Source organism: Coturnix japonica, chromosome 2, assembly GCF_054131305.1.
Source record: "Coturnix japonica strain WE chromosome 2, WE-NBRP24, whole genome shotgun sequence".
Taxonomy (NCBI): Eukaryota; Metazoa; Chordata; class Aves; order Galliformes; family Phasianidae; genus Coturnix; species Coturnix japonica.
The window spans coordinates 11,350,178-11,364,048 of NC_140664.1; the positions used below are offsets into that span (position 1 = coordinate 11,350,178).

Genomic DNA, 13,871 nt, shown 5'->3' on the forward strand with positions numbered 1-13,871 from the left:
TGCTACACTACAGACTAATCTACAGGTGCTCAAACAGGGTGCCTGCTTACTGGGAATGGCTCACACCAGATGCTAATATCAGAAACATGCCTGGAAAAAAATTGAGAAACTGCTGACATGGGCCAGAAATATGCCAGATTCTCTTATATTTTAAAACTACATAAGACTGACTTGCATGGTCTGTGAATATTACTTCACTTAATATATGTATGGCATAACTATAGACCATGGAAATTAAAACAGTATTAGGACCATGGAAACTGGGATAGCTGATCTGTACTGGAAATACAAACCATTCAGTCTGATGAGTTAACTCACCCAGAAATCTACAAACCTGTTAGGGCTATGTCTTATTAACCACATTGTCCTATAAAACATTTCATATGATGAAACAATAATTTATTATTTCATAGATATTTCCATTACTTTTGATGCTCATTTTGCTTAGGATAAAGAAGAAGAAATGTTGCCTTTATAAAATAGAGAGTGGTAGATAACACGAGAGCTTTGGGAGCAGGGATTAGTTTTAGTGAAGCGAGATTCAATTGAAGATGTTAGGATTGATGAGCTGAGGCACTGTATTTATAAATCTGAACCATGCTTCATAGTTGGATTTTTAATTCAAAGCCTTTTTACAAATCCTCTTTCCCACATGTTAGAATGGTCTCACTTTGCCTGCATGAATTTTTTGGCTGTTTTTTTTTGTTTGTTTTTTTTTTTTTTTTGCATGTATGTGTGTGTAAAAGTAGGGAAAAATAGTATTGTAAAAGGCTCGTTTTTATTTGTACTATTCATTGCTGAGCATAGCAGGTAGTGTATGTTCAGGTACATCAAATGACGTTATTAGGTTGCACAGTGCTCTTTGGATAGCAATATGCAATCTTTCTTTTTAGTATGAGACTACTTTTAAATGAGGAAAGAAAATGCTTTTAAACAGGCAAATACTATATTTCATCTAGAAGTGTGTTGCAGATTAAAAAAAAAAAAAAAAAAAAAAAAGAAGGCTGAGTTAAACCCTGTGAAGTTATACCTTTACCTCTTCAAACAAAGCCAGAATTTTCCTTCTGAGTCAATTACACCGTTTGCTATGTAATGTTATCACTAATAATCATTGTGTGTTAGCAAGAGAGGCCATGAGTGGGTTCAAGCAATAGACATTTCTGTGGTTTCTGCTATTAACAATCTGTCAAAGTCAGGAACCCTAAACAGTGCAAGGGAAGAAAAGAGAGAAAGAGAAGAAAGAGAAAAAGAAAGGAAGAAGTGAAGAAAGGAATGAAGGCTGACTGGTTTAATACAGAGACATAAATTAAAAGCAGGAAAAAAGAAAAAAAGAAAAAAAAAAAAAGAATGAAAAGACTAGGATTTAGGGAGGAGAGATGAAAGTAAAGAAAAGACAAACATACACAGCTAAGGCCAGAGTGCAAGTCCTTTCAAGTCCTCATTAACCCCTCAGTAAAGAGGTTGCTTGTGAACATTTAGCCTTTTCATTGAGCTCTGCTTATTCAGAGACAAATGTCAGCTGTGAAACATGTTTGGATGCAGCAGTCACCCTCTGAAACCTTTCACTGCAAGGAAATTCTGCACAATGTTTTACCTGCATGAGCTGACACAACACTGTTAACTAACTCTGTTAGACCTGTGTATAGTTGTGAAAATCACACCCAGATATGTATGAGCAACCAGGGAAGAATGGGGAAACTGAAATTGCCGCTATATCTCACTTTTCTGAACTGTGAGAGTGACGGGTACACTCTCACTCGAGGCTTTCTACTTTGAAAACCTCCAGGTTTTACTTCCTTATTCATTGCTAAGGACCTTGGGAGCATATCTGGCAAAGAAGGCTGAGGGCACCATGGTCCATGGAGGCTTCTTTCTTGTAAGTACACAGTCAGCACCCAAACAAGCTGCTAGGCTTCTCACCAAGTGCTTAATCATGTCCTTAACATGTAAATTAATGAGCCATTCCATTAACTACAGTATGGCTTCTCACAGACCTGAAGCTCAGCAGAGGGTTGAGAGAACTGGGGTCTGTTGTGGGCTTTGAAGCACAGATCCCTCTAATAGAGCCTGAAGCCCTTTGAATTTAGAAAGCCCCTTCCCAGGGAGGATTTTCAAAAGGCTCTGCAGATAGGTTTGAATAGAGTGTTATATGATTTTGAAGGGACAAACACAGAGTGATATTTACAACAGCTCATGGAAACTTGTAACAGGGTTTTGTTTACTAGAAATTCTTTCCTTGCCAATAGTAGTTAGTTTGTTCATTCTTCATTTATTCATGCTAAAGGGGAAAAGAAGAAGAAAAACTATCAACAACAACAAAAAAATCCAACTACATAGCCAATTATTTAGGAAGGTCAAACGTGTCCCAGACTAGACTGTGAATTACTTAAATAACAGGACATGTCACTAAACTGACATCAGTGCTTCTTTTCAGTCCCACCCAATGATAATGAGAAGCCATTTGAACAATTTCAGCAGAGAAAAATAAACAAAGGTTTTGTGCAGATCCTATAAGAGCTTGATCCAGCAAACCTGTAGTAAGCCAAATAGCTCTTTTCAAACTAGATATTTCCTTATTCAGCAAACAGAGAATGTTTGGATTACTGCAGTAATGAGCATGTACAGGATCAAGTTAAAGAAATCAGTCCACATTTCTCTTCTTTATAGTGAATGTCACCACATGGAAGACAGCTGTCATCTTTAAACCTTGTTTTAGTGGGAATCAGATAGCACTTTTGCAGTAGGGGAGAGAAAAAGGCAAGAACAGGAGGGGGAAACACTGCACGGTTCAGTTGCTCTGAGAACTTCCCAATTATTTTACTAGCAAGTGATACAGAGGCATAACAGTGAGCAATAAAAACATTCCCAGGAGAAAGAATAGAAAAGTACTCCTTTTAACAAGAAAAATGTAGACACTGTACTTGGAGCAAAGATGTCAAGGGAACCCCTTTTTGCAGGAATGAGAAGCAAATGAAAGGAGGCAGTGCAGTGGAAATACGTGTGTGCACTGGGGAAGCTGATGTCAGGGAGAAGCACAGATCACAGCCACAGCCACGGGTGTCCCTGTGCAGGATGGAGGCAGCAAGGGAGGGGTGAGAAGAAGCTCTGCTTATGACTCAGGTGACGTCGGTAGTTCTACTTCTGTCCCCTCCAGCACAAGAAGGTCATTGAGCAATATGGATCCCTCCTCCAATATAATAAAAAATAAAAAAGGATGTGTGAGTGCAAAGGACTTCAATCTGGGGAGACTTTCACTAATGGACCATAGTTTGGGGTTGCACTCCGAGAAAGTTTTGACAACAGGACAGCTGTAGGCATTTTGTTTCTGCAATTACACCCACCTCTGTGCCCCAAAGCGAAGGCAGCACTTCTGAACCCTGACCCTGCTGGTCCACAGCAGATCCCAACCAAAGCAAGTGCAACTGTGCTATTGGTACAAGGATTTCTCCTGGAAATGTCAGCCCTTTGGCAACTATTCCTCATGGCAAATCCTGTCCTGCAAATGAGTTATTGTCTGTATATGCCACCTTCCATATCCCAGCCTGATCATCCGGCAGACAATCCAAAATTGTATAGATTAAACAGAATAATAGGCAATAAAAACTGGAAAAGTAGATGGGAGAATTGGTAGCAACAGGCTAATAATGTCACTTACATAGATTATTTTCCAGTTCCTGCTATAATGCCTGCAGTACTTGCATCCCCAGGCATCTTCTCCACTCTTTACTTCACATTTAATCAACTACATCACCTCTTCAGATGTAGGGACTGAACAGGTCATGGAGTCTCTGCCTTAATTATTCTAATCAAAGTGAGCTTGCTTGGTAAAAGTGTTTTATTTAAAAGCCAGTGTAAGCTAGTCTTGATTTCACTAAATGCAGTTTTGGAGTGAACAAAGAACCACTTACCTGAAATATCAGAGGAAGCAGTAATATTGGATGAGATGAGGAGTTGGTTGTCTCTGGGGCTGGTAAACTTTATGCTGGTACACCCAGAGGGTATGGATCTGTGGACTAAGAGAGGACAGACAGGTGGGAAAGAGAATGTTTATAGCCTAAAAGAGAATGGACAGGTAAGACAGATAACATTTAAATAGTGGTACTATAAAGATTAAAGATGTATTGTACTTCTTCAGCTGGAAAGCACTAGATGATTACAAAGCATTATTATCCCATTATCATAAGAGCTCACTCAACACATAGAGAAAAATGAATAGCTCACTTTGTGCATTTTATTCAGTCATTTGCCTGTTTACATTGAAACCTGGCTGCTTTAACTCCCCAAATGTTTAGTATCAAGTAGGTTCAAAGAGAAGTACAACTCCTCAGCAATGAATTTCCTGAGTTTGCTCTTTCTGTTTAGAAAAGATGATAAAACGGATTGCAATGTTTTACAGAATTCCAGTATTTATTACATATTGAAGCTATTGGCCTAGCATTATAGAAAGATTTACAGGTTTTTGTCTTCAGATGTCACATAACAACTACAGGACTAATCTCAACCAATGATGCTAATTTGCCAAAGTAATTTCACAACTGTCTGGAGCCTGAAACCTTTCACACCGGAACTGAGCTCTTCAAGGCTTTCAGAGTATGGGAACAAAGGGAAAAAAAGGAAATCTGTGAGACAGCTAAATCATTTGTAGAGTGATTAGATGAAAAGATTGCGGTGACCCTCAAGCTGATGAAATGTAACAGGGCAGGAAGCAAAAAAACAATAAACAGAATGGCAGAAGTTGTTGAATCCTATGGACAAGGTGGGGTTACAAAACACCGAGACCCAGGGCAGACCCTACCTAGCAGTGGAAGAACTGCTTTCCTTCACCTCCTCTAAGGCAGAAGTGCCCGGTCCACTGGGATTTCTCAAACCTTTACAAATCACGTTTTCCTTTTGGTTCATCTTTTTCCATGTGATTCCTGTTCCAGTCCCTATACAGCTCCATCCTTTCAGTGCAAAGAGAGGCTGTCAATGCTGGTTGGCTGAACACGTTATGTGCTCCCTTCCCTTCCCTGCCATAGCTCAGAACTGCTGGCAATTAGAGGGGGTGGCAATTCCCTTGCCAGTGCATTTTCTGACAGCCAGTGCTTACAGACTATTCTCAATTCACCTCTGTGAAGGAACTGAGCTGCTGCTGACTTCTACTGTCTAAAGCTTTGTGACCTTTTTGAATGCTCTCATGACCTTCAGGGGGTTCATGACCCTAATGAAGAAACATTGGGCCAATTCTGTAAAATGTTATTATTTTTGCATGGATAAATATTCCTGTGTACTGATGTGCACCAACAACTTGAAATGGGTCCTTGCAGCTGCTGGACACTGTTGGACACTGGGTTATAAAACTTATATGGTCTTATAAACTTATGGACTTATAAAAAGGCATTTTTTAATAATACCTTTATTCTCTCAAAGACTTTGAGGTTAATAAATGTAGAGATTTTTGTTTTGTCCCTTCTTATGCATGCTTGTTTTCTGCTGAGTGAGAGACACAAAATCATTTTATTTTTTAAATTTGAATATCGTGGTGTTGACTGGAATAAAAACAAGAGGACTTTTCTGTAGGTTCAGTTTTGCTTCTGAGGCAGAAGGATCCTAATTCTGAAAGAGAAATGGAGAAGAATGATGTGCTGCAACTACAACACTGGTTGCACACATACAAAGACCAAATCATCTAATGCTGCAAAACTGTGGACAGTACCCTAAGTCCCATGTACATCTATGCTGACATTACCCTTGGATGACTCCTCTACCTGTGACAGGAGTAGGTGGTGCTTTTGCTGGGCGCCTTCTCTTGCCATGGAGTTTTTCCATTTGGAGATTACATTGTGCTGAACGGAAAATGGAAAGGTAACAAAATCACATGAGTGATATCAGTGTGCAAAAAGATCTGATGGCTAAGAGTGAGGAAGAAAGGAGCAGGAGACTCATTAAGGTCTAATGCAGAATGTGTAAAAAGAAAATACCTGTGTGAAAGCTCTGCACATATAAAGTTTCCTCTTCTAACTCATGTGTACCCAGAATAATTTATTATATTTGATCATCCGATAGTGATGTGAACTTGTTCTTAAGAAAAAAAAATATCTCCAGTTTAAAATATCTGTTGAGTAATAGACAGAAAGGCAGAACCTCCTTCAATGCAGGACAATAGTGAAAGTAGCATTTGCATGAAGGTCTCTGGTTTGATGTAGATATTCCCATGTAATGGAGGAACCCTTTATTTCAGTAACAGATTTCAGATTCAGTCTTGCACCATTCAAATCTACTAAAGAGCACTGAGCCTTGGGAGGACATGCAGACAAGGCATGCAGACAAGGCAAGGCAGTCTGCTCTGGATCGGGTCCCAGCTGATCTCGCTGCTTGATTTTAAGCAGTCTGTGAGCAAACATTTACTACAGTAACAGCAAACAAGGAAGTCTCTGTAAGGTGTAAAGCTTAGATGCAAATTACAAACACATGTATATTGAAATAATTTAGGTTAATTTCTTGGTAGTGAATTCAGTGACAAAGTGCTTATTTCAGAATACTCATTCCATGCCTTGAACTGCTGCTTTGTCCAGCTCTTCAGTGGCAGAAAGCAATTTAGCATAATCCTTCTACTGTAATGTCCAGTTTTTCCACAAAGATTAGAGATGAAACCAAAAGCCTCATTCTAAAGAAGGCTTATTGCTTTGCAAAGCTGGCCACTGTGTGTTTAGCTGTCCCAGAATGGACCATTGGAGAAAAGAGGAAAATCTCACATTTGGGAGGATGCGAAGGAGGAGTCCCAGACAACCAAAACAATCCTTGTTTGCCAAAGAATGTGTGTGAGGCTTAAAAAATGATGAATTCAAAACACATTTCCCGCTTTGCAACAATTGGAAAATACCTTTCAATCAAATGAATAATAAAACTCACTTCCCGAAACCGGTGAGGCTGATTATCATCTAGCTTAAATCACCGTAACACTACTCGCATGAATGTACCTGCACCCACCAACTGATACCATCTGCGGATTTGGTTCAGCAATCTGCGTAAGGGGGAGTGTAAAGATAATGATGGGAGACCTTTCAGTTTTTGGCAAATAGGCCTAGCTGTTAATCATGTCAAAGTCAGTTCCCTTACCTCTTGTATCGCACTCGGCTTGAAAGCTACGGGTTTATTCTTTCTCACGGTATTTCTGCTGCTATCTTTGGCTTTCTTTGACTTTCAGCTGAAATCTGCATGTTAATTGAGGCATGCAAATTATTTTTAAATGAGGCTTTCTTAAAAAAATCAGAAGTGTCACCGCATGGAGGGAATGAATATCCAAGTTGTTGTTAATTTTACCCTACAGATTGAGAGACAAAGGCTCGGGGGATAATTACTTAGACGGAGTGTCAATAGTATTGGCTTCAGCCTGACTGATGCGGTTCGTGCAAAGCGGTTGAACCATTTCTGCCAGACATACAAAGGCATACAAAGGAAGTTTTAATCAAGGATTTCCTGACTTTCATAAATTCAAATTTAAGTTGCAGAAATCCGAGTCTCTATAAGCCAAAGGAGAAAAGGTTTCTCTTTGCAGTCACGATTATAACAACATTTTGCAAATGAACATGTAAAAACAACTGATGTTTTGATCAAATTTGGGCTTGGGAACAGTTCAGTCTGTTTCACTCTTCTTTCAGTAGTGGTGATGAAATTATTTACACTATTCCTTCCACTAAGTTCTACAGCTTCCCAGAATGAATCTCGAAGATACGACCTTGCTGTATGAGGATGAACTTCCTCCCTTGACCAGTTGGTCTAACACAGAGCCAGTTCCTCTGGCCTTTTGAGTTTGTGCAAGTAGGAATAGACACAATTTAATGTTCTTTGAAGCACAAGAGATACATTTTGTACACAGACAGCAAGTGACCACCCAAATCACTTGGAGTTCATCCACTCTGCTTTTCCCAGAGAGCTAGCATGGTGTTTTTCAATCTATTTATTTTTTAAAAAATCATTTCTGCTACCATGTTTGCAGTTTCTCTGGAAAGGATGTGATGTGGTGTAGGATGTTTTTAAAAAGCTTAACTTGATTTTATCCATTCCAGCTGGCTCCAGCATTTCACTAGGATTCAATAGAATGAATCTGCATCCAGTTTTAAGATCTGTTGCAACTGTAGGAATCTAAGGGCAAGGATCAAGTCAAGCTGACTTAGGGAGCTTGGAGAAATGGCTGAGTTTATGTTCCGCCAATGCTGTAACTCAGCTTGCTAAAAATACAACTACTGGGGTCATGGTACATTTACCCTAAAGAAAGTGGTTAAGGAAGTTGACTTACAAGCACGGTAGGATCCAGCTCAGCCTGCGTCAGCAGCTACCACCCCCCAACTGTGGCAGCCATCCCACCTGTCTCTCCCACTGCCAATGTAGGACGCGAGGCCAAACTATGCACAAAGTTGCCTCTAAATGGTGTAAGCCTGGTGTTCTACCCCAAGAGAGTGATAAATTCTGTTTGACCTCATGATTCAGTAGTCTACCAGTACTTGCCACAAAAGGTGATAACAGCAAACAGAGGCACCCGGGGTGTGCAGCTGGAGACTACATCCACCTTGGCTATTGGTGTTTCATATGCTGTCAGTGTGTCAATGCCTGAAACCCAGTCAGGACTCAGCCAGCTAGAGTTGGTGCAGTTTAATCTCAGATTCCAGCTCTGGCCAGTCACTAGTGGTGAATCATGCTGGGCAGATTTCTATACTTCACAGGAGAGGTGGCTCTTGTGGCCAAGGCAACAATGTGGAGCACCACGGTTGGGTGCATTGGCTTAATCACATCTTAATTATCAAAGTTACCACCTCTAGGCTGCATGAATGATGGCTGCCTCTCCAGCCCTTGTGCCTGTACAGTGGGGTTGGAAACCACTGGTAGAAGAGTGAAGAAGGTACCTGCAACAGAAAATATCTCCTACCACCCCCCTCTGTTACACAGATCTTGCATCAGTCTTCAGGACTCTTCATAGAGTTTTCTTCTCTTACTTACTAGTACCACTTAGTCATGCACTTGAGGACCAAGAAAATGAAGGAGCAAAACAGGACATTTCTTTAAAATATTAAGACAGTTTGAGTCTTAAGAGACTAAATTTCCTCCATATGGGATTGTTTCCTTTCTGATTATGAAATAAATTCTAAAGAAAAGAAAGAGAAACAAAAAGAACAAGAGAGAGAGAGCAAGCAAGCAAAGAAGACCGATTTATTTATCAGTTCTAAACAAGCTTCTACTTTAATGATAGTACTTATAAAAACACTATTATGATAAATTATTTGGTATGTTTTATTTAATAAAAAAAGAACACAAAGACGAAATAGGGCATTGAGAAAACTCATTTTTGTTTGTTTTTGTCTCTATCCATTCTGCCCACCAGTGTTTTTTCTTCATTGCAAGTCCCCCTTCTCTCTTGATTGAAACCAGACTCTCTAATAAAAATGGTTTAAGATCACAGTGATAACTTCAATTCAAGAACATGAATAAAAAGCACCCTTGGAGGAAAGACCCCATCTGCTCACATAAGATGTTAGGAAAGGAGTGCATAATGCAGAGTAGTGATTGCTACCAGGTGTAAGATTGCTCAGGTCCTCCTAGTATGGTTTCTAACCTATACGGCCACTTTAAAAAAAAAAAGAAAAGAAAAGAAAGAGGGATTCGAGGATCCTATAAAACAGGTCCTATGTTTTACATTTGACCTCTTCCTGAACATCAAGCTTATTAAAAACAAATAAAAAAATGTCCCGAATGGAAGCTGTAGTTTGATCTAGAGCTTATGGAGGCTGACAGGAAACCTTTCGTTGCTTTTAGCAGGGCAGAAGCCAGCCTCTGCTTCATTCAAAGAGAGGCCTTTATCATGCTGCCTTGCAACAATCACTGCACAAGTGGTTTCTATTTCATTTTATTCTAATCACTTTACAGAAATACATTTTTCACCAAATTGAAAGCTTGTCTTCCCCGAAGCCCTGGAAAGGATTAGATAGCATTACATCAGACATTTCAAACAGTAAATTGTGAACTTGTAAGAAGAACTTCAAAGCGTGGTTGTGTGAAGCCTCAAGTGCCCAGGCAGAACAGCAGAGGTGAAACAATCGCAATCTCTTCAGCGGAAAGCTGTGACTCAGGGAGTATAAGCCATGATTCCCATTATTTTAATCTAAAACGTACATTATCATAGGTTAAAAATCCATGTCTGATGTGCTGTGCTAGATGCTGTATGAATGTAAGACAGAGTCCAGACTCTAAGACAAAATGTAAGCAAGATAAAAACAGGTTATAAACAGGGATAGCAGGGCTCTGCACCCTTATACCAATAACTTCAACAACTGAAGCTGTGGATGGCACCATGCTTCTAAATTAAAATAGTTAAAAGAGTAAAAATATATCTAGCATAGACACAAATGAGCATACATAAGAGTCTTTTTCTTGTAGCAAACTCATTTAAATTAAAATAGGATAGTTACCCTTCTATCAGTTTAAAGCCTCTTTGTGGGGTTGAAGTCAGGGATAAAGTTCCCAGTTATCCTGGTAGGAGCTGCATGAGGGCCTCTGCCTATTCATGCAAGACAGGTGCCACTTCACCTTCATGGGGATCTGCCTTTTGTCCCCAGGTGACACTTTAATGAGCTAGTGGCAATGTCAACAGTTCACTGCTTTTCAAGTCATTATTTGGAGGCAGAAATATATACACTTGAGAAAAAGCTTGCTTCGAGGGTGGTTTGAAGTGAGAGAAAGAGGCAGTTTACCAGGCTTCTGTGGGGAGTTTTTTATCAAAATGACTTATCAGGGGAAAATGTTCATGGGAGGTGTTTTTTTAATTATTATTTTGTTGTCTTGTTGTTGTTGTTTTGCTAAATTTCAGCACACCATGTGAGTGAGTTCTCCTTGTATCCCCTATGCTCTTTGCTCACTGCTCTCCCTGTGATAGGCTCCCCAAGGGCTTCAGTTGCTGGGGAGTTACATAGAACCCCAGGACAACAGTGTGAAGGAAACACTTCTGTGCAGAACAGGAGCAACTCTGTAGTCAAGGAGACTCACATACCTGCCTTCCCAACCCTATGCATTGATAGCTGTATCCCTTGTCCTGTGTTTTCATCTCAGAAGCACCTCTCTTTTCATAGAGATGTTTCAGGCAGGATACTGAGGGCTGTGGGAATTTAAAGGACTTATCATGGATGATTCTATGGAAGTTAACAGTTTTGTTACTGGTGGTGGGCATCAGATACTTGCATTCAGCCCAGCCACAGGCAATTGGTGGGTTGGGGCTGTGGGTACTGTGCATCAGCTGTCAGATTTCATACTCAGTCACTGGATGACAAATCATTCAGATGTATGGAGTGTGCCTCCTCTGACACAGACTGACATTCTGACATTCTCTGCCTTTTAGCTTTGAGCTGCCTTCCAGTGTGGGAGACTCACTTTATTCCCAAACTCTTCCCACACCCAATAGTCCAGTCTTACCTTCTTTTACTTACAACAGTCTTTTCCACTTCTGCGCTTTTCTTTCTTGGCAAACCTGCTCTTGTATTCAGTATTCTTTCATCTTTCCCTTGGCTACTCTGCCTTCAAAGCATCTTCACTCTCAATCCCATATTGTTCTTGCTGTTTATTTTCAACACCCCCCCCAGCACTCTCTCAGGCATGCTGCCTAGCAGCATCCTCTGGAGCCCCTAAGCCCCAAGAACCTGTTTATAGGCAGCAAAAGTCATGATCCTACCTCTACAGAGACAACAAGGGAGGGCCAGGACACAGGTATCAGCAATAATATATGCTGGATGAAGCTAACTGACAATGTACCGTGCACATTAATTGTGTGCTGTGTAGCCTCCTTGGGCCTGGGCAATTAAATATTCTGTATGTCACACTTCCCATTCGTGCAACAGCTTGAGGAGGTTATTCAGTGTGAGCTGAGTGAGAGCAATCTGAAGAGCTATGGAAATGCTAAGTCGCGATTTTAACAAAGAATTGGTGGAGCAGAATTATGTGCTCATGGCTGTGTTACTCAATGATTTATTGCTAACAAACAGGCAGTCTTTATTTTCAATTAAATGCACATCTGTCCCTTATCTGGCTTCTCTCTCCGTAAACTTTGACTATCATCTGTATTGTAAATGCTTGTGAAACAGAAGATGAAGAAGCCAGGTGCTTTCTAGGAAGGGAGGATGAATAAAAGAGACTGATCATGTGAATTATCTCAGCTGAAGCCATAAAATGTAAGTGACTTGGGAATGTCCTGTGTGTCTGGTTTTGGACCATAAAGGCAGCCTGGAAAGGATGCCATTTATCTGCATTAGTCTCTGTAACAGCTCTGTAACAAGCTTAGCAGTCTTTGCATGCTTGAAACTGGGTCAATTTATCATTGCTACTGTAATCTTGAAAACAAAAGGCCTAATGACAAAAAGCGTCCCAAAGCTACAACCATAGCTGCATTTGTACAAATGGGAGATTAATTTCAGTTCCCAATTAGTAGCTGAACTAGTTGCTATAAAAATATTTCAGCTTTGTTTCTCCATTCATCAACCCGTGCAGCAGCTCCCTGGCTCACTGTAGAGGCTTTTGCTGCTGTCTACATAACTGGTACATATAGGTCTGGGCTCTGAGCTCAGTTAATAAGTATTTTAGGACGAAGAGTGCGGCAAAAGAACTGGGGGATAGAGCCTCTGTCACAGCGAGTGGGGTTCTGAGTGACATCTTTAAAATACATTTGTGAATAACTGATCAAACAGATTAATTCTGGCTTTTCACTTTCTTAGAAGACTGATTTATTCCATTCTAAGCCACAAAGTCTTCAAAAATCAATGAAGGAAAAAAAAGCCACAGGAAGTAGTGGCATTTGTTTAATCAGTATTTTGTTGTTAATTATTTTGAACAATTAGCTGAGTACAGAATCTGTAGCAGATGGGTAGTACTATAGCACTTTGCACCATAACGGGTAAAGACTTGTCATTAACAGAGAACAACTTGATGGTTGTTGCAGGACCAGTGCTTACCAACGGTCAAAGAACAGTCTTGGTGTATAATAGCTAGATATAGAAAGGCTAATGCACTAAAACTTGTGAGAGGGTCAGATGAAAATGTAGCCAACCAAAAATGTATGGAATTTTTTTTTTTACTATTCTGAATTGCCAAAGTGGTGCAATTCCACAACCAAGAAAAAGGAAGGCAACTATTAAAATCTGTTGGGATGTGAATACAGATATTAAAAAGCAGTATACAGCAAGCAAAGTGGAAAAGGCAACCCATACGTTTGCATATACACTTCTATACAAAGCTAAAGCTATTACAGACGGTGCTATGTTTGACAGGATTAGGACCAATATACAGGACCAAATACAATGTGCTGATAATGAAACAAATCCTAAAGATGATATTAGCCTATTTGTGCACAAAGATGGTAGCATTATTACTACTACTGAAGATGAGATATGTTTAATACACATCTATTTGTGCCTGGAGAGAGCAAAATTAATCAGTCATCTTAGAAGACAATAGATTTTCAAGGCCATTAGTAGCAGCAGCGAGCACCAGGCAGTATTTTCTAGAGACTAATATGTTAAAGCAAGAGCTCAAATAAGCATCACTCCAGGGTCCCACTAAAGCTGGCTAAAGTGGTCCCTGGTATGTAGATATTCATTTTTAGCATGTCTAGGAACACAAGGGAAATAGAAGTGGAGATAGCTAATATTGTGTCCCTGTGGAAAAAATAGGGTTGGGTGGTGACAAGAATAGGCTGGTAAGCCTGACATCAGCACCAGCCAAAAATATTTACTGCTCCCTTTCCCTTTTTCACTCCTGACTTAGTTTCTTTTTGGACACCAGCCCAGTGCCCTTGAAGCAACCTTCTGTTTTCCTATACATCAGAGATGGAGTCCAGCTCCCACTTAGTCCCCATG

At 40.1% G+C, this 13,871-nt stretch overlaps 1 protein-coding gene across 17 annotated transcripts in view; it reads right to left on the minus strand.

Moving 5' to 3' along the window:
• Positions 1–13,871, minus strand: part of LOC146761696 (uncharacterized) — a 131,349-nt gene that overhangs the window by 52,477 nt on the left and 65,001 nt on the right. For 6 of the 17 annotated variants that reach the window (XR_014942445.1, XR_014942441.1, XR_014942443.1 and 3 more), the window contains 3 exons: positions 5,748–5,825; positions 3,909–4,013; positions 976–3,187 (listed from right to left, as the gene is read on the minus strand). Coding sequence is in view for 4 of the 17 variants with exons in the window: in XM_085537021.1 (XP_085393147.1) it covers positions 3,978–4,013 (36 nt within the window). In the remaining 13 variants the exon portion in view is untranslated. Of the gene's footprint in view, positions 1–975; positions 3,188–3,908; positions 4,014–5,393; positions 5,596–5,747; positions 5,826–13,871 lie in introns of those variants that run through there. The other 11 variants (XR_014942453.1, XR_014942449.1, XM_085537021.1 and 8 more) reach the window with 5 other exon arrangements.